Source organism: Anopheles coluzzii, chromosome X (assembly GCF_943734685.1).
Source record: "Anopheles coluzzii chromosome X, AcolN3, whole genome shotgun sequence".
Lineage (NCBI taxonomy): Eukaryota > Metazoa > Arthropoda > Insecta > Diptera > Culicidae > Anopheles > Anopheles coluzzii.
The window spans coordinates 7616880-7640704 of record NC_064669.1 but is presented as its reverse complement, the minus strand read 5'-3'; the positions used below and the strand labels follow the sequence as shown (position 1 = coordinate 7640704).

General features: G+C 51.8%; 3 protein-coding genes across 3 annotated transcripts; 2 read left to right on the top strand and 1 right to left on the bottom strand.

Moving 5' to 3' along the window:
- Window positions 1-35: 35 nt before the first annotated feature.
- Window positions 36-6797, bottom strand: LOC120953094 (protein FAN-like). Its single transcript, XM_040372777.2, has 7 exons — window positions 6572-6797; window positions 6046-6502; window positions 5789-5974; window positions 1227-2581; window positions 1008-1136; window positions 388-851; window positions 36-311 (listed from the first exon to the last, which is right to left on the bottom strand). Exons 1-7 carry the CDS (start codon window positions 6583-6585, stop codon window positions 211-213), a joined length of 2706 nt encoding a protein of 901 aa, XP_040228711.2. The 5' UTR covers window positions 6586-6797; the 3' UTR covers window positions 36-210.
- A 410-nt stretch (window positions 6798-7207) lies between these two features.
- Window positions 7208-11523, top strand: LOC120955321 (activating signal cointegrator 1 complex subunit 2). The gene is made up of 5 exons (XM_040376092.2): window positions 7208-7389; window positions 7449-7526; window positions 9216-9373; window positions 9447-9837; window positions 9909-11523. Exons 1-5 carry the CDS (start codon window positions 7372-7374, stop codon window positions 11394-11396), a joined length of 2133 nt encoding a protein of 710 aa, XP_040232026.2. The 5' UTR covers window positions 7208-7371; the 3' UTR covers window positions 11397-11523.
- A 2169-nt stretch (window positions 11524-13692) lies between these two features.
- LOC120956949 (putative vitellogenin receptor) lies at window positions 13693-23055 on the top strand. Its single transcript, XM_040378798.2, has 5 exons — window positions 13693-14028; window positions 14165-14374; window positions 14515-16026; window positions 18120-18788; window positions 19636-23055. The coding sequence occupies exons 2-5, from the start codon at window positions 14167-14169 to the stop codon at window positions 22815-22817; spliced, it is 5571 nt and encodes a 1856-aa protein (XP_040234732.2). The 5' UTR covers window positions 13693-14028; window positions 14165-14166; the 3' UTR covers window positions 22818-23055.
- The last annotated feature ends 770 nt before the right edge of the window (window positions 23056-23825 follow it).

Genomic DNA, 23825 nt, shown 5'->3' with positions numbered 1-23825 from the left:
GAGCGTGTTTTTTTTGCGGCAAATAAAAAAACGAGTATTTTAAAAAAACCGTTAGTACGTATTTATTGCGAGTTACTGGCGACGCATACAAGCGCGCCCACTTTTATCAGTACAGTGTATTGCATGCAGTATTCCTCCCTCCCCGACACAGTGGTTCCACCCGACCCTCACACTCCCTCTCTCCTGCATTTTCTATCACATGAATGTTGGCTACGTGGCAACATCCCACAATTTGACACAGTAGTTATTGTCATCCTTGCCGCAGCTTACAATCCGCTTCTCGTCAATGCACTCGATACGATACACGCAGGCTAACGAGGGAGAAATAAGAGAACGTAAGTCAAACGCGTGCGTGTAAGAATGCGATCGCAACAAGCCGCAACGTACCGCTGTGCAGGGTCAGCTCGGACTCCACCACCCCCAGCAGCATGTTCCAGACGTGCAGCGTGCCGGTCCGGTCGCCCAGCAGCAGATACTTGCCGTCCACCGTCCAGCAGAGGCAGCGCACCGTTTCCGCCAGCTCCTTCCGGCAGATCGTCATGCTGCTGTCCGCGTCCGTCACGTACAGCAGCCGGTCCTCGCCGGCGGATGCGATCAGCGTGCCCTTGGCGCTGAACCGCACCTCGCAGACGGCGCCCCGGTGCGTCTGGAGCAGCTGCTGGTTGTCGCGCGTGTACGACGTCGGCCGGTGGACGGTGCGCCCGTCCAGCTCGTACAGCAGCAGCTCGCCGCTCTGCAGCCCGACCGCTACCCGGATGGTGCGCTCGCCCGCGAACGTGTCGAGCGAGACGACCTTCTCCTCCAGCACGTGGTAGCCGACGACCGAGTCGTTGTGGTAGTTGTTCCAGATTCTGCAAAGCACACCGGACGGGCAGATTAGTGGTTTTTGCGGGAAGGAGGTAAAGGATAGATGAACGCACAGGAGAAGCAAAAGAAGCAGCAAACAGAAGGGAACAACGAAACAAAAAAAACAAAACAAAACAAAACGAAAAACACGTCACACTTACTTCAAACTGCAGTCCCAGCTCCCGGACACTAGCAGGCCGTAGGACGGTACGTAGGAAATGCACGAGACGGCATCATCGTGCGCCCGTATGGTGCTCGAAATCTTGCCAAAGTCAAAATTATAGATAAAACTACGGAAAGGAAAGAAAACCGGAAAGCGTAACAACCGAACAGAGACACATTAAGATGCGAACAGGGGACAGCTACAGCTCGGCACTTACATGGTGTTGTCCCAGCCGCCCAGTATGATGGAGCGGTCCGGCGCGAGCTGGACGGAGCTGATGGGCAGATCGCTCAGCTGCACGCTGCGTATTTTGCGCCGCTCGCCGAGGCTGTAGCACGTCATCGTGCCGTCCTTGCTGGTGGTGAAGATGTGCCCGACCGCCCGATCGATCGCGACCGCCGTGATCGCGTCCTTGTGCGTGCAGTACTCGCCGAGCGGCCGCAACACCATCCGCCCGCCGGCCGGCCCGACCGGTCCCGGCACGGCCAGCAGCTTCGACACGTGCGCGGTGCGGAAGAGCTGGCGCGGGATCTGGCCAAACTCCGATATCTGCACCTCGATCGCGTGCCGGGCGGCCAGATCGTTGATCTGCCCGAGATCGACCGACCCTTCGTAGCAGAGATGGTAGAAGACGTTGTCCGCGTCGAGGGCGGGCTGGCCCTGCTGCCGGTAGCCGAAGATCAGATCGATCCAGTGGTGCAGCCGGGCCGAGACGTAGTCCGACTCGAGCGCCTGGCGCAGCAGCCGCACGAACCGGGCGGGCGAGTTTTGCGCCCACGGCGGCAGCGCAACGTGCCCGACCGGCGTGCCGTCGAACCGCGTGCCAAAGTCAATCTTCAGCCCGTTCTGCAGGAAGTCGCCGCCCTGCTCGGGATCGTAGAACTCCGGTATCAGCTCCTTGAAGTCGGACATGTTGTGCAGACAGTTGTGGTACGCGTCCGCCACGCTGTTGAACATCCGGTCCGGGTGGTCGAACTTGCCGTTCTGCAGGCACAGCATCAGCTCCGGGTGCTTGCGGACGAGATAGTACAGCACGAAGCCGGGCGTGGAGTAGTGCGAGCCGTACAGGAACTTCGGCTCACCCATCTCCTCGTACCGGCTGCGCAGCCGGGCGAGCCGTTCCGGGTTGAGGGCGCCGACCGGTTTGGCCAGGTCGCGGTACACGCCCGGCTCGGCCAGGTTCAGCTCCGGCGAGGTGTAGTCGGTGACGATCCACGGGAAGACCGGGTACTGCGTCAGATCCTGGAACGACCGGTCGGCCAGCCCGTTCAGGTAGAGCAGGTAGTCGTAGTTGGACACGAGCCCGTTCTGCCACTTGAGCGTCATGCTTTCGGGGCTCTGCTCGGCGGCCGCATAGTCCGGCTGCTCGCCGATGCAGCGCCAGCAGTCGTCCCGGTCCGGCTGGTTGCGAAACACGAGGTAAAGGCACTGGTCGGTACCGCCCGCCGCCGCCGCAGCCGGCTGCTGCTGCTGCTCGTCCTGCCACCGGATCCGCAGCCCGATCTGCCGCAACAGATACCGATGCTTTGACAGTCCGGTAATGTGCCGGATGGCCACCTTCAGCACGGGCTTCTGCAAAACCAAAGCAAACGGATTAGTGAATGAGAATGGTTTCTGGAAACGCGAATCTTTGAGTAGTTGAGACATTTTCATTTTCACAAGGAATGTTAAAATAAAAGTCCTCTAAATCGTGTTCGATATTTCATTGGAGGAGTCTGATGTGTCCGTCCGCAATTTGTCACAAAATAGCAGCCAACGTACCGCGGGGAACGACTACTTACTTCCCCGTAGTTGGAGTGAACGACAGCAAGTTCGGCATTTAAAAAACTTGAAGAGACCAACAAATTTGTTTTGAATAAAGCTTCATGTCTGCACCACAGCTATACTAGAATCCGATATGGTGGATATTTAGCAAGACTAGAGATAAATATGATAAAACACTCCAACGCGTTTTTCGGGTCTTCGTAGAAAGTAAACGATAAATTAAAATGATTCCAAACATTATTCACTATAACGAGCTAACTGACACCTCTGCACTTGTGTTGGATTTCATGAATCATTCGTCGAGATTCATTCATATGTATATGTTCAGTGAAGAGGGATTCGAATGTCGAGTCGAATCTTCAAAGATTTATGAATCTCTAAAGATTCACAAATCTTCAGAGAGAATCTTTCATTAAATATTCTCGAATGATTCATGAATCTTCAAAGATAAATCCATTTAAATTCATATATCTCCAGGAATTTAAGAATCTTTACAGATGTATGATTTTCAAAATATTGAATTTGCCCAATCCTACCTAAAACATACTTGTCGAGGATTCAAGCCTCGCATGGACCTTCTCCCGGTAGCAAAACAAACTATCCGGCTGCGTGGTACTGTCAAGATGTCTCGAAAGCCTGTATAGGCTGGCATGACCAAGTAGGTTGTTGCCAAAGCAGTTGTGACAGCCGAACTAGACCACCACGATCAGCCAGGTTAAAGTCGCTCCCGAATATTGAGCGATTGAAAGCGAGTGACATCGCATGAAGAAGTGACCAGTTGCGATCAATAATCGGGAGAAAGAGTACGGGATTTTTTTTAACGCGCGTGTGCGCTAGAGTAAAATAAATACTTTTGCCGGATTGATGCAAGCAGCGAGATTAACGCGAGTATTTTATTTTATCACTGGTGCGTTGTTAAAGAAATCGTCAATATTTGGTCGCAAATTTCTACATAGGTTGTTACGCCAATAAGAAGAATAATGAAAAGCTCAAGCTCTATGAATCCTTGGATATTTATGAATTCTTTCAAATTCATGAACCCCTAGAGATTGGTGAATCTTTCAAGATATATGAATCCAGTCAATCCATTGGAGATCCTTGAATCTTTGGGGTTTCATGAATCTTTGACATTCATGAATCTGTGACCGAGATTCAGATTCATGAATCATTTCAAACATTCATTTAGATTCATGATTCTGAATCAGATTTACCTAATACTACTCCAAACGGACGCCGTATACACCAATGTTAAAGCGGCATTTGACAGCATTGATCACAACATACTCTTCGCAAAATTTCAAAAATAAAACTGGGAACTGAAGGAATGTTCCTAAACTGGCTAAAGTCGTATCATCCGGTGTGCTTTAGAGCAATAATCTGGACCCACTGCTATTCACACTTTTTATTGACGATCGGGCCTACCTATTATCTGCAGACAAATTCCTTATGTTTGCAGATGATGTGAAATTACATATGACAGTACGCACTGCATTAGACTGCCACGAACTGCAGCAACATCCAAACAACTTCTTCCAATGTGCACTGCAATTGGCTAAAATTATGTATTGAAAAACGCCAGGTGATAACATTCAGCAGATCTCTAGCTCCTATTCACTATAGCTACGATATACATGGATCTAGTATTAAGCGTACTGATCATGTAAAGGTTCTCGGTGTTGTGCTAGACACCAAATTTCAATTTAACCGAGACACGGAAGAAGTCATCAGTCGCATCCTACTTCTCGGGTTCGTACTCCGAATGACTCCGAATGACAGCCTATACTCGCCGTACGAAACTCGCCTTTTGCTTCTTGGGCTACAACCGTTAAAGGACAGACTTCGCATTGTCTATCAACTATTCGTCGCAGGGTTATGAACGGGTTATATCGACTGCCCAACTCTGCTTCAACAACTAGACCTGTATGCCCCGACGGTTCCCCTACGCCCACGCCCATTGCTTGCCATCGGCTGCCGTCGAACTAACTATGGATCAGGTGAGCCGCTTACTTCCATGTGCAGGTCATACAAAGAGGTTCGATTTCAACATCTCACTACAAGGCTGTGTTAAGATCATTCACCGGGACTATATTATCCAGTGAATTAATAAATAATAATAATAATACTTTTCGTCAACTCGACTAAACAACATTGCCATGGTGGGTTCAAGTCTACAAAGGACCGTCCCTCCGCAGCGGGGACTGACTTATCCAGCGGCGTGGTACCAATAAGTCCCGAAAGTCTGTATAGGCCGGCATGTATGCGTAGGACGTTACGACAAGCTCCTATGCACGATCGTTTCAAATACTGTTCAAAATATCTTCAAAACATAAAACTACCTGCTACTCTTTTCTTGTGAAATTCATTTTCGTGCTTATGATAACAAACCTTTAGAGTGTTCGAGTGTTGGAATAAATCGTTTTTTTTACGCGTACCCTCATTTTCACAAATTGATCTCAATGTCCCTATATTCACAAATTGCATCAGCAGGCCTTTAGTTAGCTTTAATTCTACAAATAAACTAACTAACTGTGCGTTTTACGCACATCATTACTTATTATAGGACCGCTTATAGGCTCTTCTCCAGAGTGATGAAGCACCACGAACATCCGGATATTCACGCTTTGCTACGGAGCGACGGTCTCTAGGGGGGAATTGATCCCGTCCCGTCTTGCAGGAACCAGCTCAGCTATTGAATAGACCATTGAGCCGATCCTGGGTTGTGGTTTAATTATCAATCAGCGAAAAAAAACCTGCTGAAGCAGTATCGCTCCTTCCCAGCAGTGAGCGGAATGAATACCCTCCTTTTTCCGATCCGAAATCGCTGCCCTTTTCGCGTTTAAATCGGGCAGACCGCAAAGAGCAGGCAGGTTTAGACCGGTACGAAGAGAACGCCCAAAAGGCTGTAGGTTACTTTGCATCGGGTTAGGAGTCACATCACGTTTGTTGTTGCTTGTTTGCAATCTTACGCTCAAACATAATGCAATCAGAATGTTATTTCCCCCGCTTCCCGCCTACCGTGCTAATGTTGTTGTAGTACTGGAAATAGATGAACGCGTTGGTGACGAGCAGCCGGCCCGGATTCACGACCAGCGGATTGATTTCCTCCACCTGAAAGTCCGCCACCGTCCGCTCGTACAGGTTGTTCAGCCAGAGTGGATTGAACTTGACGCGACTGTGCCGCGAGTACACGATCGTTGCTATCTGCGAAAGGCGCGAAAGACAAACGTTGAGAAAACCATCGAAATAAGAGGGACCCATCTAACCCCACTCACCATACTGTTCTGCTCGTAGGACGGCAGCGTGGAGGCACGGTACAGCTGGCAGATTTGCTGCAGGCACTCGTCCAGCTTGGCGTAGTGAAAGTGAAACAGAAAGGTGCACTCCTGCTGCACGAACCGGTACGGCTGTATCTGGCCCCGGTCGAGCATTTCGATGTACTGGCGGCACCGGATGGCAAGCCGCTGGCCGTCGCCGCTGGCCGGCTCGCTACCGTCCTGGTGCTGCCGGTCGATCGTGGTGCAGTCTTTGTACATGATCTTGATGAGCGGCTGGCCGGCGCTGGCCCCCTTCGCCTCGAACACCAGCGACCGGGAGCACATCTTGAGCCGGCCGGCCGTCTGCAGGTCCGGCTCGGTGCAGCGGCCATCCGCCGTCCCGCCCAGCCGCACGATGTCGACCGAGAAGTCCTCGAAGTAGATTTCGTTCGGCTCGAGCAGCAGCAGCGAGAACCTGGTACGCAGATGGAGCAGTGTGCTGTAGTGCGGTCGTGTGCGGGATGTTAAGCTGTCGCTGTGTTACCTTTGCTTTTCCATTGCTCCGTGGCCGCGGCTCCGGGCGATCCAGTATCAGCAGGCAGCGGGAGAAGAGCCGACAAAGGTTATCTTGCCAACCGCAGATCCGGTATCGCACTGCTGCCGAAGCGCAGCCGAAACAACAATAACAATCAGCTGTCAGCTGGGACGCCGCTACGTTTGGCGTTTGGTGTTTGTTTACATTTGTGTGCCAGGGAAAGAGGCCTACAGCAAGTTTTGTAGCTCAGTGGTCGTCAACCTATGCTCCGTGAAAGAAATGGTTTTTTTTAGACAAAAGCTTATTACAATACATTTTGTACAAAAGTTATTTCTAAAATCAAAATAAAATTTACAACAGAATTAAACGTTAAACAAAGACTCCAAAATACGTGTCTTTGATGCATGTGGGTCGCAGAAAATATATATGCAAGGGGTCCTACAACAGTTGGCGAGCACTGTTGTGGCAGAAGCAAAGAATGAAATTCGCCGTAAATTCATTGAAAATTAAAGGGAAAAAGACAACACAAAGTTAATTCCTAAGCGTATCGTAGCTACAAAGTAAACAGGTTTTTTTTTTACAATATTTTGTAATAAATTTACAAAATGTACACGTGTTGACATGACACACCTACCATGTCAGAATGCGACTGGACACATCGTACGAAGCCAGAAGAAGGAGGGGAAAAAACACAGCAAACGTATTAAATCGTACACAGCTGTGTTTTGTTGCAAAGCAAGCATTGCGTCGATGCAATCGTAGGAACAAAAAAAGGATTTTCTTAAGAAACACACATTACTAGAAGCACCATGAGTGACAAGAATAAGGTAAGGATGCGTTTTTTAAGATGATTTATATCACTAACCGGATTGCTTTCGCTTGACAGGATGATGCCACACTTCCCCTGAACCTGAAGAAGATCGCTCACACGGAGAATGGCGTACAGCGAAGTGTCGCTGCACTGGTAAGTAATGTCCGTGTGCCGGTTCGATTCGTTCGATTCTTCAGTGACGAGTCAAACGCTAATATAATCGGCAATTTGGATTGAAAAAATGTTAGCCTTCAAGAGTGGTCCGTTGCACACCTTCATGAAGGTGGAACGATTAAACACCAAAAACCTCTTGGATCTTGGTATCAATCGCGAATCCCTACTGAATCTGAATAGTGGTCGTGGAATTGATTCTGAACCCAGAGAGGACTTAAATTCCATGTTTCCTACACACATCTCTTAAACACTAAGGGCTATGATCTAAGGGCTATAACAACAACTAAACGTTTCTATGATCTAGTGCGATATGTTCTTTTAAGCGTCCCAAACATTTGATAACATCAAAGGACAAGCCAATTACACTCGAGTAGTCATTAAAAGTTTTGAACAAAAAAAGTAAAGGATCACTAGCACAATACAAGCGAGAATGATGCTCAATGTATAACAATTCTCAATTTCTTAAATTTCTACTTGGGACGTACAAATTGACAAGAGAACAATTGAGGTGCATCTATGTCAGTACTTAAAAAACAAACATGCACTGAGCAACTAGTCTTCGGTTATCTAATGTTTCCAATACAGTGGATCGTGGAACATTCTGCTTGTCCTTAGATTCCTTTCCTAGCACCCTGTTATCATTCGTTATTACCGAGTCAACATGTTTGTCCAAACAAAGTTTATTGTCAAGTAAGACGCCTAAATCCTTTACTGTCTCAGATCGTGGTAGAGGCTTGCCAAAAATACAAAATGCAACGGATGCGTTAATGGAGCACAAGAATGAGTGAATGAAATAACGGTACATTGGTATAAACCCATGTTGTAGTGGTGTTAAATGGTGAAAAGTTCCTATTGCTAGGTGCTAATGAATCAATAACTTAAACAATTTGCTGGCTTCACAGAGCATTGAAATAGATCTATTCTATCTATAAATTGAGGATTTGTCTCTTTTTTTGTATACAGAAATATCCAGGTTTTTTTTACAAAGAGCTGGGAAACACCTACATTGAAGTGAAATGTTGAAAATGATAATGAGTGGTGATGCCTAGAAGTGCTGGAAGTAACTACTATCCCCGGCATGTTATCAGGACCGCTAGCTTAGAACAAGTAGCCAAAAGTTCGATATAGCGGTTTGAGGGTTTGATGAATTTTCAAGGGCTTTCTGCTGTCAAATGGCATCCAAGATGGCCAAACCAATTTTGGCTAATATTTGACCTCGTTCTTAGACAGTCCTGGGTGCTGTATGCTCACTTTAAAATGAGCGCCGGGCGGATTTCGACTAACAGAGGTAATGCTCTGGCCGTATAACTTGAAAATGATTACGAGTGGAACCGGTCTATGCAGAGCTTTAGGAACTGCACTGGTTGATTTAATTCTCATCAGAATATTGCATTGCTATTGCATTACTCATTCAAAAGTTATAAGTCTCCAATGTTGCTAGTTACGCATCAAGTCTGGTTTCCAGGAATATGATGTTTTTCTGGTTGCTATACTTAACAACGATTCACCAATATCAAAACGATGCAATATGTCGTAAGAACTCAGAAATGTTTGAAAATGTCAATCACTAATTTTTTGAGAGCCTTGTGAGCTGGTCATATGAGTCCTAACCAATTCCAAAATTGCTCAAATCATCGTGCTGCTCATTTGTTTTTGTTTCTTTTCTAGCACACAACCTGGAAAGATGAGCGATGCTTCACCAAGTACACCGCATTCCTGGTCAATGGGGAGGAACCCGTCGGCGATGCCCTCCTGGAGCAGTGGGCAAACGAAACGGAGTGGTTTATTAAGGACATGAAGCATCTACTAAATCTCGAGTATCACAAGTGAGTATGCCCGATGGTGCTAAATTTCGGCCTTTCTCCTCATTCCGCTTGATTGATACGAATTTCCCTTTAGATTCTGGTCCACGATCGTGCACAACGCGACGGCGCTCGAGAGTGTCGTGTCGTTCATGCAGAATGCGCTCCCGTTCTATCTCGTGCCGGTGCTGAAGGCGCTAGATAACGAACGCGTCCTGCCGCTCTACACGGCGGCCCATGCGCACGTGTTCCGGGTGATCTGCCGGCTGACCACGGTGCGCGAGAGCGGCACGTGCTGGATGGAGCCCGAGTTTTACGGCAAGTTGGTGTACAAGCACTTCATCGTCACCGTGCCGTTCCTGTTCGATCTGATCTCGGTCTACAGCCGGGACAACGATGCGCAGATTGCGCGCATACTGGACACGGTGCTGCAGCTGCAGCCAAAGTACATCCAGGATCTGAAGCACGGATTAAGCTACCTGTTGAACGTGAGTGTGTGTGTGTTTCGCCTGCGGGTTCCGTTAAACTGTACTAAATTGACCTCTGTCTCTGCTGGCAGGCATTCAACATCATCCAGACGCGCTGCGAGTCGGAGCTGGCCGATGCGACCGTGTCCGAGGCGACGCTGAACGATCTCACGCTGTACGCGCAGGACTGCAGCAGCGTGCTGGTGCAGCTGGTAACCGTTTCGCCTACGCTGCGCACGATCTGCGCCGAGCTGGGCGTGGAGTTTGCGCTCAGCAACTTCTACGACAACGTGCTGATCGTGCTGTACCGGAACATCCACGAGGTGAACCGGCAGTCCCACTACCTGGCCGCGCTGAACGATATGCGGGTGGAGCTGCTGGAAACGTTCCGGTCGGTGCTGAGCGTGCAGCTGGAGAAGATCATGGACGGGTCGGGCGACAGCCTGCTGGCGGCGGACCGGTTCATCGGCATACTGACGGAGTGCCTGGCGAACAGTGTATTCGTGGGCGACTACAAGAGCCTGTACGACATCGAGGACGACCTGGCGATTGTGCAGGTGGGCTACCAGTCGGTCGACCAGGTGAAGTACGACTTCATCCAGAAGGCGTACGCGAGGGAGCGCCCGAAGCAGCCAGCTGCTCCGGCGGCATCAGCGGAACAGCAAGAGCGGGACGAATCGCCCGCAAACGACGGTGCCAGCCTGTCCGAGGAGGAGCAGCGGGTCGAGCAAAACGTGCGCTACATCATGGAGCTGCTGCCGGACCTGGCAGTGGAGCAGGTGCGCAAGGTCGTGCGCGCGTACGACAACGTGGAGCAGGCGGTCAGCGTGCTGCTCGAGCAGGACCATGCGGCGAGCGGACCGAGCGGTGTCCCGTCCTCCGGCGGCGACCAGCCGCATATACCGGCCGATCCGCTCGACGAGTTTTACCTGCGCACCGGCATCGACCGGCTGAACATCTACGATGGCGACGAGTTCGACGTGATGGTGAACGACAAGGTGAAGGGCATCATCAAGAAGGGCAAGGGCATGCCGGGGCAGCCGCGCACGCTGACCGAGCTGCTGGACGACAAGAGCCACGTCCAGCAGATGCGCCACTTCTACCGGAAGTACGATCTGATCGCGGAGCAGGAACCGGACGACGACGACGAGTACGACGATTCGTTCGAGGCGATGGCGGAGAGCGAATCGCGCCACGTGAAGGTAGCCAAGGGCGCCCGGAACGCGCTCGCGGACGCCGTGGACGCGGAGAGCAGCGAGGAGGAGCAGGAAAGCGAGGAGGAGCAGTCGGAGCAGGGCGCGAACCGGAATGGGGCGATGGCGTTCTGCGAAAATCCGGAGCTGGCGCGGAAGCGGTACGAGGAGCGATTGAACAGCAAGTACCTGCGGAGGCACGGGAGTGCGGCGGCCGGGCCCAGCCCCAAGGAGGCGGACGTGCGGGGCAAACCGAAGGGCCAGGGCCAGGACGCGAAGGTGCTGCTCAACCGAAGGCACAAGAACGAGCACAAGGCGACGAGCGGCAACCACAATCGCAAGCAGGGCGCGAGCTACAAGCGCAACCGCGGTATGCTGCCGTCGTAGTGGGTGAGCGGGGCAGGAGTGAAGGCAGAAGTGATGGTGTTGCTGTATGTTAGTGTGTGATTTTCGGGCAGTATAATTCGTTCAATTGTATCATAAAACCATTTTAATTATAACTCATTTGGTTTGATTCTTTTTGGTCGGTTTTCATTATTATTCTACGAAATTTAATGAAATATTTTAGTATTCTCAACTAGAACAGACGTTGAAACTTTAACGAAAAGCCGATTGTGCGGTGAGATAAGGATGAGGTTCTAATCAGGTTGCATCGAAGGATTGTTTATTATTTTTTCATCCTTGAGACAGCGAGAGTCTCATCAGAGACTCCGTCGACGAGTTTCTACGGGATCCTGCATTCCTCCAAATTCTTCCAAAACTGATAATTTAAAATTCAAGCTGGTCCTGGTACTATTGCAGTAGGTTTCTCGCTGAGGATATATAGGATAATTAGACGACCTCAGACAACATTTCTCCTATTCGAAACCTCCAGTATTCAAGCCAAGTCCAGAGTAAGTGAGTCAACTGAAGTAACTGATTGCGAAGTTATGTATATCGCCCAATATCACCATTCTAAAAAGGATATTTGATGATAACGATGATACACTGTAAGACACATAGAGCATTAATGTCTTCTTCGTATTCTTTGGCACAACAATTGTCTAAAAGGCTTGCCTTTACCACTGATGGAATTGGCTATCAGTGACTTATGGATTGTCCACACAGCAGAATATTCAGTCCTGCATATGGGCGTGCACGGTCCATACGGGACTTGACCCAATGATGGGCACGCTGTTAAGTTGTGAGATTTGAAGAATGTCTTCGTAAAATAGGAACCAAGAACATGGGGCCAGATTTTCATCTAAAAGGCGATTCAACACATCATGCAGGACTGTAACATGCAGGACTTGTTTCCTTCATTGCGTGTCTGAAGTCTTCCAATCCTCCTGATCCTGTCTGGCTGTCCTGTGCCATTTAACGACAGTACAGTGAATTCTATACTCGTAACAGTGTAACCTGGATAGTCGCGACCAAGAGAGTTCCTTACATTAATGGTCGGAAGGACCACGGAGGCCTTTAGGTCATGCAATTGGCAATCGATTTTTCCCAGTATTTGAAGCCAAAACTGCTCTGAAAGTCACTAGTTGTGAAAAATATCACATCAGATCTGGAGCGCACCTACGACTCCGATCCGACCTCGGCTATTGTTAATCCGACTCCAACTCCGGTAAAATCGAAACCACTTCTCGGGGTCGGAGTCGTCCGAAGTCGCCCGGACCTGAATAAAATGCCTGAATAAAATGTTCAGGCATTTTATTTCGGTGTGTTTTTTGTCTTTCGCTTTGCGTGTGCATTGCGTATACTCCGGCAAATTCCAGACGACTCCAACTAATTCCGGACGACACCGACTCCGACTCCGACTCCGTGTGATTCTGAAAAGCTCCAGAAGATTTCGAACGACACCGAATATTCGAAATTATCGGAGTCGCATCGGAGTCGACTTTACCGGATGTTTGGCCACTTTACCTATCATCACTACTAACGGAGCTATCAAACGAATTAGACGCGTATCACTTAGGATAATAGAAAATAAGAGAATTAGAATTCATTGACTAACTTTACATCTTCTATTTGGCGTAACGTCTAACGTGGACATGCCGTACTTTTAACGACTGTACCACAGGAACTCCCCATATCAAATTTACATATCACATGAAAAAAAATCTTTTAAAAGTAACACTGTATGTAGGGGTAAAAAGCCCCGAAAAAAACAGATCCTTTTCCACAACCCTCTTAGTGCTCATTTATCCAGGTTTCACTGTGGTAGCTCGGAAGGCGTTCTAGACATTTGTTTTGCACCTGTGCACCTGCACATGCCGACCAGACGAATCCTGCTTGCACTGCGGAGCATTGGATAACACCAGAACGATCCCACGATCGCACTTGCATTTTGACATCTAAATAACTTAGCAATTAGACATAATTAGGCATTATATAGTTAATCACAAAACAGTCAAGACATAGTGCTTAGGTGTGGAAATAAATAAAAAAAATATATTACTGTTTGGTTAAAAGATAGATTAACTAGTTACTTCGTTTCTTTTTTGATGGCCTAAAAAGAGTTCAATAGTATTCTGCTTTGTGTTTGAAATGCTTCAGCTATATGCTCTACTCCTCAAACCAAACCCATGGCCAATGCATTTGCATTAAAGTCGACCCACTATTCGAAACAAATCGATCAAACCCGATCGTTCGGGTGACGGCTGTTTCGCCGCAAAGGCCCGAGCAAAGGTTCGCACGATCGGACGGGCAGGCGCTCTCATTTGCGTTCCAGCATCCGCCGCGTTTTGTCGTGTCCTCCCGTGTCCTCTGCCAGGGTCCTCTGTGAGTGTGTTGGTGTGTGTACTGTGGTATCGTGTACGCGTTGGAATCGTGTAAAACCGCGTACAGCGAGTGTGTGAGTGGCGCTGTGCGCCCCCGCGTACATGCGTTTCGTACTGTCCCAGCAAACCAAACGGTTTTTTTTTTTGGGATTTGGATGGTGTAGAGGTTAAGTGTGCGTGTGTGTTAAGGTGTTCGATTTGTGGCAGCAACACGAGGCAGGAGGGCGAAAAACGGAATCCTTTTGCCACGACAAGTAAGTGGTTGAGCGCCTCGTGTAGTGTCTAGCGCTAGAAAATGGTGGCACGCGCGCCCGTGTGTGTGCATTTTTTCATTCTTTCTCTATCTCTCTCTCTCTCTCTCTCTCTCTAACTCCCTCGCTCGTTTGAAAGATATGCGGTTAGTGGTGTTAGTGGCGACGGTGGTGCTGCTTGCAGCGAACGTTAGTGCCGGGAAAGTGGAGTCGGAAAAGAAGAGCACGGCCGCCAGCAAATCGTGCGGTGCACACGAGTTCCAGTGCGAAAATGGGGCCTGCATACCTGCCGCCGGCCACTGCAACGATATACAGGACTGTGCCGACGGCAGCGACGAGTCTGGATGTGGTAAGTGTTGCAGTAGTAGTAGTGGTAGCAGCAGCCAGTGCAGTGCCGTACTACACGTGCGTGCTTAACGAGCGCGATGGCGACCGCGCCGATGACAACCTTGCAAAGCCCGCTTCTGTTTAACCACCGCGTGCTGTCAGATTACTTTCTCTGCAGGGCGCCGTTCTGGTACCGGTGCCGGCACGAGTCGACCTGCATCAGCGGCTCGAGCCGGTGCGACGGCCAGCGGGACTGTCTCGGCGGGGACGACGAGGAGAACTGCGACAACTACGAGGTGCCGCACCGGGCGCCCCTCTGCAGCAAGGCGGAGTTTACCTGCACCGATCGGGCCTGCATCCCGGCCGACCTGGTGTGCGACGGCGTCCAGCACTGTCTGGACGGGTCGGACGAAACGATCGGCTGCATCGACATCGCAGGGAAGTGCAAGGGCTTCCTGTGCCGCAACAAGCACTGCCTGCAGTCGCACCACTGGGTGTGCGACGGGCTGGACGACTGTGGCGACGGCTCGGACGAGGAGCACTGCCTGAGCGAGTGTACGCTCGAGCACGGGAAGTACGAGTGCGCGAACAACCACACCTGCGTGGACGTGACGCAGGTGTGCAACGGGGCGGACGATTGCGGCGACGGCAGCGACGAGGGCCCGGGCTGTAAGGTGCCGGCGGACGGTTGCAAGGCGCTGCACTGCGCGCCGCAGACGTGCAAGGTGCTGCCGGACGGGAAGCCGGTCTGCCTGTGCGGCGTCGGCTTCCGGTTCGAGCCGAGCGCGGGCCGGTGCGTGGACGTGAACGAGTGCGCCCGGTACGGGCTGTGCTCGCAGGGCTGCATCAACACGCCCGGCTCGTTCCGCTGCACCTGCATCGACCAGTTCCACCTGATGCGGGACGGGCGCACGTGCGAGCTGTCGTCCGGCACGGAGGCGCTGATGCTGTACACCACCCAGAAGGCGGTCGGTGCGATGTACCTGACCTCGCTGCACCAGTACTACGTCGCGAAGGAGCTGTCGCAGGTGATCGGCGTGGCGTACGACGGCAGCCACGTGTACTGGACGGACATCTCGCACAAGACGGAGTCGATCGAGCGGTCGCTGGAGGACGGCAGCGACCGGGTGCAGCTGCTCACCGCCGGCCTGATCTCGCCCGAGGACATCGCGCTCGACTGGCTGACCGGGAACATCTACTTCAGCGACAGCGGCCAGATGCACATTGCCGTCTGCTCGAGCGACGGCTACCACTGCCGGGCGATCGTGCAGGACGAGCTGCACAAGCCGCGCGGGATCGCGCTGCTGCCGCAGAACGGTACGCTGTTCTACAGCGACTGGGGCAACAACGCGATGATCGGGCGGGCCCGGATGGACGGTACCGAGCAGCAGGTCGTCGTCAGCGACGGCATCCACTGGCCGAACGGGCTGACGCTCGACTGGCCCAACCAGCGGCTGTACTGGATCGACGCCAAGCTGAAGCGCATCGAGAGCATGCACTTTGACGGCACCGACAGGGTGGTGGTGCTGGACGATGTGCTGAAGCACCCGTTTTCGATCGCGGTCTTCAACGACCGGCTGTACTGGTCCGACTGGGACACCAAGAGCATCCAGTCGTGCGACAAGTTTACCGGCAAGATGCGGCAAACGCTCGTCCACGATCGCATGATATTTGGTAGGTATCACAGACACGGACACGGACACGGACACAGACACAGACACAGACACAGACACAGACACAGACACAGACACAGACACAGACACAGACACAGACACAGACACAGACACAGACACAGACACAGACACAGACACAGACACAGACATAGACACAGACACAGACACAGACACAGACACAGACACAGACACAGACACAGACACAGACACAGACACAGACATAGACACAGACACAGACACAGACACAGACACAGACACAGACACAGACACAGACACAGACACAGACACAGACACAGACACAGACACAGACACAGACACAGACACAGACACAGACACAGACACAGACACAGACACAGACATAGACATAGACATAGACATAGACATAGACATAGACATAGACATAGACATAGACATAGACACAGACACAGACACAGACACAGACACAGACACAGACACAGACACAGACACAGACACAGACACAGACACAGACACAGACACAGACATAGACATATACATAGACATAGACATAGACATAGACATAGACATAGACATAGACACAGACACAGACACAGACACAGACACAGACACAGACACAGACACAGACATAGACATAGACATAGACATAGACATAGACATAGACATAGACATAGACATAGACATAGACATAGACATAGACATAGACATAGACATAGACATAGACATAGACATAGACATAGACATAGACATAGACATAGACATAGACATAGACATAGACATAGACATAGACATAGACATAGACATAGACATAGACATAGACATAGACATAGACATAGACATAGACATAGACATAGACATAGACATAGACATAGACATAGACATAGACATAGACATAGACATAGACATAGACATAGACATAGACATAGACATAGACATAGACATAGACATAGACATAGACATAGACATAGACATAGACATAGACATAGACATAGACATAGACATAGACATAGACATAGACATAGACATAGACATAGACATAGACATAGACATAGACATAGACATAGACATAGACATAGACATAGACATAGACATAGACATAGACATAGACATAGACATAGACATAGACATAGACATAGACATAGACATAGACATAGACATAGACATAGACATAGACATAGACATAGACATAGACATAGACATAGACATAGACATAGACACAGACACAGACATAGACACAGACATAGACATAGACATAGACATAGACATAGACATAGACATAGACATAGACATAGACATAGACATAGACATAGACATAGACATAGACATAGACATAGACATAGACATAGACATAGACATAGACATAGACATAGACATAGACATAGACATAGACATAGACATAGACATAGACATAGACATAGACATAGACATAGACATAGACATAGACATAGACATAGACATAGACATAGACATAGACATAGACATAGACATAGACATAGACATAGACATAGACATAGACATAGACATAGACATAGACATAGACATAGACATAGACATAGACATAGACATAGACATAGACATAGACATAGACATAGACATAGACATAGACATAGACATAGACATAGACATAGACATAGACATAGACATAGACATAGACATAGACATAGACATAGACATAGACATAGACATAGACATAGACATAGACATAGACATAGACATAGACATAGACATAGACATAGACATAGACATAGACATAGACATAGACATAGACATAGACATAGACATAGACATAGACATAGACATAGACATAGACATAGACATAGACATAGACATAGACATAGACATAGACATAGACATAGACATAGACATAGACATAGACATAGACATAGACATAGACATAGACATAGACATAGACATAGACATAGACATAGACATAGACATAGACATAGACATAGACATAGACATAGACATAGACATAGACATAGACATAGACATAGACATAGACATAGACATAGACATAGACATAGACATAGACATAGACATAGACATAGACATAGACATAGACATAGACATAGACAATCTTTGGACGAGCCCACACTAACGCTCTGACTCTCGTTACAGATGTGCACGTCTATCACTCGAGCATACAGCCGAAGGTAAGCCATGCCTGCGCGAATCACACCTGCACCCATCTCTGTCTGCTCACCTCGAACGCGACGTACGCGTGCGCCTGCCCGCAAGGAATGGAGCTGTCGCGGGACAAGCACAGCTGCGCCAGTGTCGCCAAGCGGCAGGACATCCTGCTCGGCATCGGCCACTATCTGGTGACGCTCAAGCATCACCCGTTCGGGCGGCATGCGACGGGGCGCGGAGAACCGCTGCCGGTCGCCACGATCAGCCGGCTCGCGTTCAACAGCCTGACTGGCGAGCTGTTCGTCGCGGACAACAGCCGCCGGGCGATCTACACGGTCGAGCTCGGGTCGCTCCGCACCCAGCGGCTGGTCCGGAGCGGCATCGGCCGGATAACAGCACTCGCTTTCGACTACCTAAGCAACACGCTGTACTGGTCCGACGCGGAACGGTCCACTATTGAGATATATAGTTTGCAGACCCGGCATCGTTCGATCATTCAGCACTACCTCGGGGACGATGCGCCGGTCGCACTCGCGCTCATCCCCGAGACGGGCAAGATGTTCGTGGCGCTCCGGTCGCCCTCCGGCCACACGCACATCGACCGGCAGGACATGACCGGCCGTGGTCCGCACACGCACGTCATCGAGGAGCGGCTAGGTAAGGGCGTATTATTAGCTTATGCCCATATTTGCACTGTTGTCTCACAGGCTCTCTTATTGATTATTGACTACTTATTGTCCATTTTTTGGTACTAAAGATTAACCACCAAACGGAAATAAGAAGTTTTTTTTTCTTTTTTTAATCCTTGTCGTTTTGAGTTATAACAGTAATTAACTTGTATTTAATCACAAATTTATACAGACAACTTATGCTACGTTTATTTACGTTTACTACAAATCGTTTTTGCATTTTTGAAATAGCATAAAGGATACATGCCTACTTCAACAAAAAAAAGAAGTAAAAACTAAATCAGGGAAAGAAAAAGATAAGACACAATAACAAAAAAGAAAGAAGATGAGTAGAAAGAGGAAAAAAGGATAACGAGGAGAAGAGAAAACGAGAGAAAAAAATGCGAAAAAGAAAATTAATGAGTAAGCGAAAGAGGAAGAAAAACAGAAAGAGAAAACAAATAAACAATACGAAAAAGAAAAAGGTAAGAGATAGAGAAAGAGAAAGGGAGAGAGAGAGATGCAGAAAAATAAATAGATAGAGGAAGAGGAAGAGAAAGACGAAGAAAGGAAACTGAAAAGTATAAGAGCAAGCAATAGAGAGAGATGAGAGAAAAAAGACGAAAGTGAACACACAAAATGAGAAGAAAAAGATAAAAGTGAATGAGAGAGCATAGAGAGAGAGAAAAAAGAAAAAGTGGAAAAATACGAAAACGAACAAACAAAATGAGAAGCAAAATCTTTAAGATTAACACGTTTAAAAACCCGTTACTTAAAGCTAATTTTAATTTTTTTCTCCTTGCACCCCCATTCAATCCCCTCTCTCAATCCATTAGGCAGCAACGGTACGATCAGCTTCGCGGTCGACCAGGACCTCCGGTCCGTCTTCTGGAGCGACAGCGGCACGAACCGGATCGAGATCACCAGCTTCGAGGGGGACACGCGCCACCTGTTCCGGGAGTATCTGCGCGAGCCGGTCTCGCTCGCGATCATCGGCAGCGAGCTGTTCTGGACGTGCCGCGGCTCCCAGCGGCTGTACTGGTCGGACAAGCACAACGTCGGCGCGACGAAGCGCATCAGCGTGCAGCTGCCGCCCGATCTGGCCGTGCCGGACGAGATGCCGATCGCGGCGAGCCAGCCGACGACCCGCCGGCCCGACCACCCGTGCACGCGCAGCAACGGCGGCTGCTCGCACATCTGCGTGGCGGGCGGGCTCTACACGAGCGCCTGCGTCTGCCCGACCGGCATGGTGTTCAACACGACGCTGGCCCGCGTGTGCATCGATGCGGCCGCCTGCGCCTTCCGCTGCGCGTCGGGCGAGTGTCTGGCGAGGGGGCTGCGGTGCAACGGGCGCGTCGACTGCATGGACCAGTCGGACGAGCAGGGCTGCGAGAGCAAGACGCCGGCGGGCGCCGGCACCACCGGCTGCCGGTGGAACGAGTTCCGCTGCGCGGACGGGAGCCGCTGCATCGCCGCGACGAGCCGGTGCGACAGCCGGCCGGACTGTGCCGACCGGTCGGACGAGGCGAACTGCGAGGGGTACAATCGGCGCACCAACTGCACGCGCTACCAGTTCAGCTGCGCGGACGGGTTCTGCGTCGATGCGACGGCCCGGTGCGACCAGGTGCCAGACTGCCCGGACGGCTCCGACGAGCAGGAGTGTGCGGGTGTGGGGGGTAAGGGTGGCGTGGCAGCGACGACGTGCGCGGCCGGCATGTTCCGCTGCAACAGTGGGCAGTGCGTGCCGGGCAGCTGGGAGTGCGACGGCAGCCCCGACTGCCACGATGCGTCCGACGAGCACGAGTCGTGCCAGCCGGCAGAGAAGAAGCAGGAGGAGGGGAAGGGGAAGGAGCAGGAGCGATGCGGAGAAGGGCGCTTCCGGTGCGGCGTTGGGTTCTGCATCAGCAGCGCGTTGGTGTGCGACGGCAACGATGACTGCGGCGACGGCACGGACGAGGAGCATTGCGTCGGGCGGATCGGAGCGACGGCGGCCCAGTGCAGCGAGCAGGCGATCGCGAACGGCACCGCGTACCGGTGCGCCCGGTCCGGCGCGTGTCTGCCGGCGGCGGCCCGCTGCAACGGGACGGCGGAGTGCCCGCACGGCGAGGACGAGACGGGCTGCAGCAACTGCGGGCTGCGCGAGTTCCAGTGCGCGGACGGCCAGTGCATCCGGCAGGAGTGGCGCTGCGACCACGACCAGGACTGCGACGACGGCTCGGACGAGCGGAACTGCACGGCGGGGGCGGACGGAAGCACGGCCCACACCCACGCGATCGACTGCGGCCGGGACACGTTCGAGTGCGGGCCGGGCGAGTGCATCCCGGTGGCGAAGCTGTGCGACGGCCGGCGCGACTGCACCAACGGGCACGACGAGGAGGGCGCCTGCGCGTCCGCCTGCACCGGCGGGCTCGGTCCGTGCGCCCAGATCTGCCAGAAGTCCCCCGCCGGCTCGATCTGCGCCTGTCTCGAGGGGTACGAGCTGGCGGGCGACCGGAAAACCTGCACCGACGTGAACGAGTGCGCCCGGGGGCAACCGTGCGCCCAGCAGTGCGCCAACGTGCACGGCTCGTACCGGTGCGCCTGCCACGACGGCTTCATGCTGCGCCCCGACAAGGCGTCCTGCAAGTCGGTGGGGCCGGCGCCGCACCTACTCTACACCGCCCTCGACCAGGTGCGGCAGCTGACGTTGCAGCAGCCGCCCCGCATCGACACGGTGCTGCGGGCGAACGGGAGCCGCATCACCGCCCTCGACCTGGACGTGCGCCAGCGCCGGCTGTACTACGCCGCCGAGAACGGGGCCGCCCTGTACGAGCACGATCTGCGCACGAACGAGACGCGCGTGCTCGCGAACGTGGGCCGGCCGGACCGGCTGGCGGTCGACTGGGTCGCCGGCAACGTGTACTTTGCCGACGCGACCGAACCCTCGCTCAAGGTGTGCCACTTCGGGCGGGGGGCGTGCGCCCGCGTCGCCTCCTTCTCCCAGCGCAACTACGTGAAGGCGGTCGCGGTCGACCCGGTCAACCGGTACCTGTTCTACGCGCTGCTGTTCTCCTGGATCTTCCAGGTGCCGCACACGATCGTGTACCGGGCCCGGCTGGACGGGTCGCTGCAGGAGATCGTCACCAAGCAGGCGGGCATCGTGTCGGCGCTCGCGGTCGACCCGCAGGCCCAGCTGCTCTACTACACCGAGCTCGCCGGCAACACGCTGCGGCGCGTCGACTACCTCGGCCAGGGGCAGCGCGTGCTCGCCGAGGACCAGCCCGGCCTGCTGCACCAGCCGGTGCAGCTGAGCGTGTACGAGAACCAGGCGCTGGTGGTGAACCGGGCCCCGCCCGGCTCGATCGGCCAGTGCCAGCTGTACGGCCAGTACCGGTGCGAGCCGTACCGCGTGAACGTGCCGCCGACCGGGCTGCTGCTGGTCGTGCAGGAATCGCGCCAGCCGATGGTGCCGAACGTGTGCGACCGGGCCAACTGCACGCATCTGTGCGTGGCCGTCGGGCCGGTCGCTCGCTGCATCTGCGAGAACGGGCTGGAGATAGCGGAGGGCGATCGGTGTGCCGAGCCGAAGGATGGGGCCCGCGCGATGAAACCGTACCGCGGCACCGTGCTGGTTGGGGCGGCAGCGCCGGCGCAGCCAACGACAGACGGTGCCGACGACGAAGGGGCCGGCTGGCTGGCCGGCCTGCTGCACGTGCTGCTGTACGTGACGCTCGTGGGTGCGACGGTCGGGGCCGGGTGGTACGTCTATCGCCAGCGGTTCCAGCACAAGTTTGACGTCGGCATACACTTCAACAACACCGAGCTGAGCACGAGCGAGTACGCGCAGGTGGAGCTGTGCAAGGTGGAGGGAAGGAACGTACTCACGCTGGTGCAGCATCCGGCCGAGGCGGACGCGCTGTCGGCGATCAGCGGCGCCACGGACGGCAACGGGCCGGACATACAGAACTTTGCGGTCGGCTCGACCGACACGCCGTACTACAACTGCGACGACGATCTGCACGAGCGGCTGATCGTTTGAGGGGTTCCGCGAGCGCCTAAATGTATGCACTTGGGCCCCGGGGGTCGAGCAATGGGTGTTGTTTTTGTTGTTGTTGTGCTTTTAACCCTCGTGCCGCCCTCGACTGTACTTTCGCACGGCCGTTTTCGTGTCGCCGCCTGTGAAACTTTCTGCTGGAATATGTGTATGTTTTAGAACGTAAAATAAAACATTCCGCATCCGTTCGTGCTGGGGAACCGAGTGGATCTAGATTTAAAAAGGCTCGTTTTATTAACTAGAATTTCTTCTTCTACTTGGCGTAACGTCCTACGCGGACATGCCGGTCTATGCAGAGGCTTGCGAGACTTAATTCATTACCACGTAGCCGGATAGTCAATCCTTGCTAGAGGGGGACGGTCCATTCTGCGCTTGAACCCATGACGGGCATGTTATTGAGTCGTTCGAGTACCACGGGACCGCCGTAACTAGAATTTAAAAGGGCTGATTATCCCAGATTGGTTCTCAGAATTCTACGGTCGAAAATCTGGTGTGCTTAGTAGAGCTGTCGTATTTCCTTTATCACTTCCCTCTTTTATTGCATTTACAGCGAACAACCAACAAATCGAACATGTCAAATCCCATACATTTTTCATGTTCGCTCGTTTCGATTGCTCGTTCGATTGCTGCTAGAGCGCCGGGTAAATTGCACTTGCACACTTTCCGATCAAGATGAATTCAAAAAATGGACATAGGATTTTTGGAGTTCAGTATTTAAACAATTGAATTACCGTTCTAGCTCTAGCGATGTATATTTTCAGAGCAAATCCATACATCAGTACCGTGGGATGGATCAAGACGAGGACAGCCTCACTGGATGGTTCCTGGTCTCACCAACAGATGGTGCTATCAGCTTTTTTTGCTGTTTGTTGCAGTCGTTTACCGTCTGCCAAACTGAGCCTTTGAGGATTCTTTTTAGCCCGAGATCTTGCGTCGTTTCGACTAGCGATGGAAAAAATAGAAATGAAAAGTCAGGATTCAGTTTTTGGAATC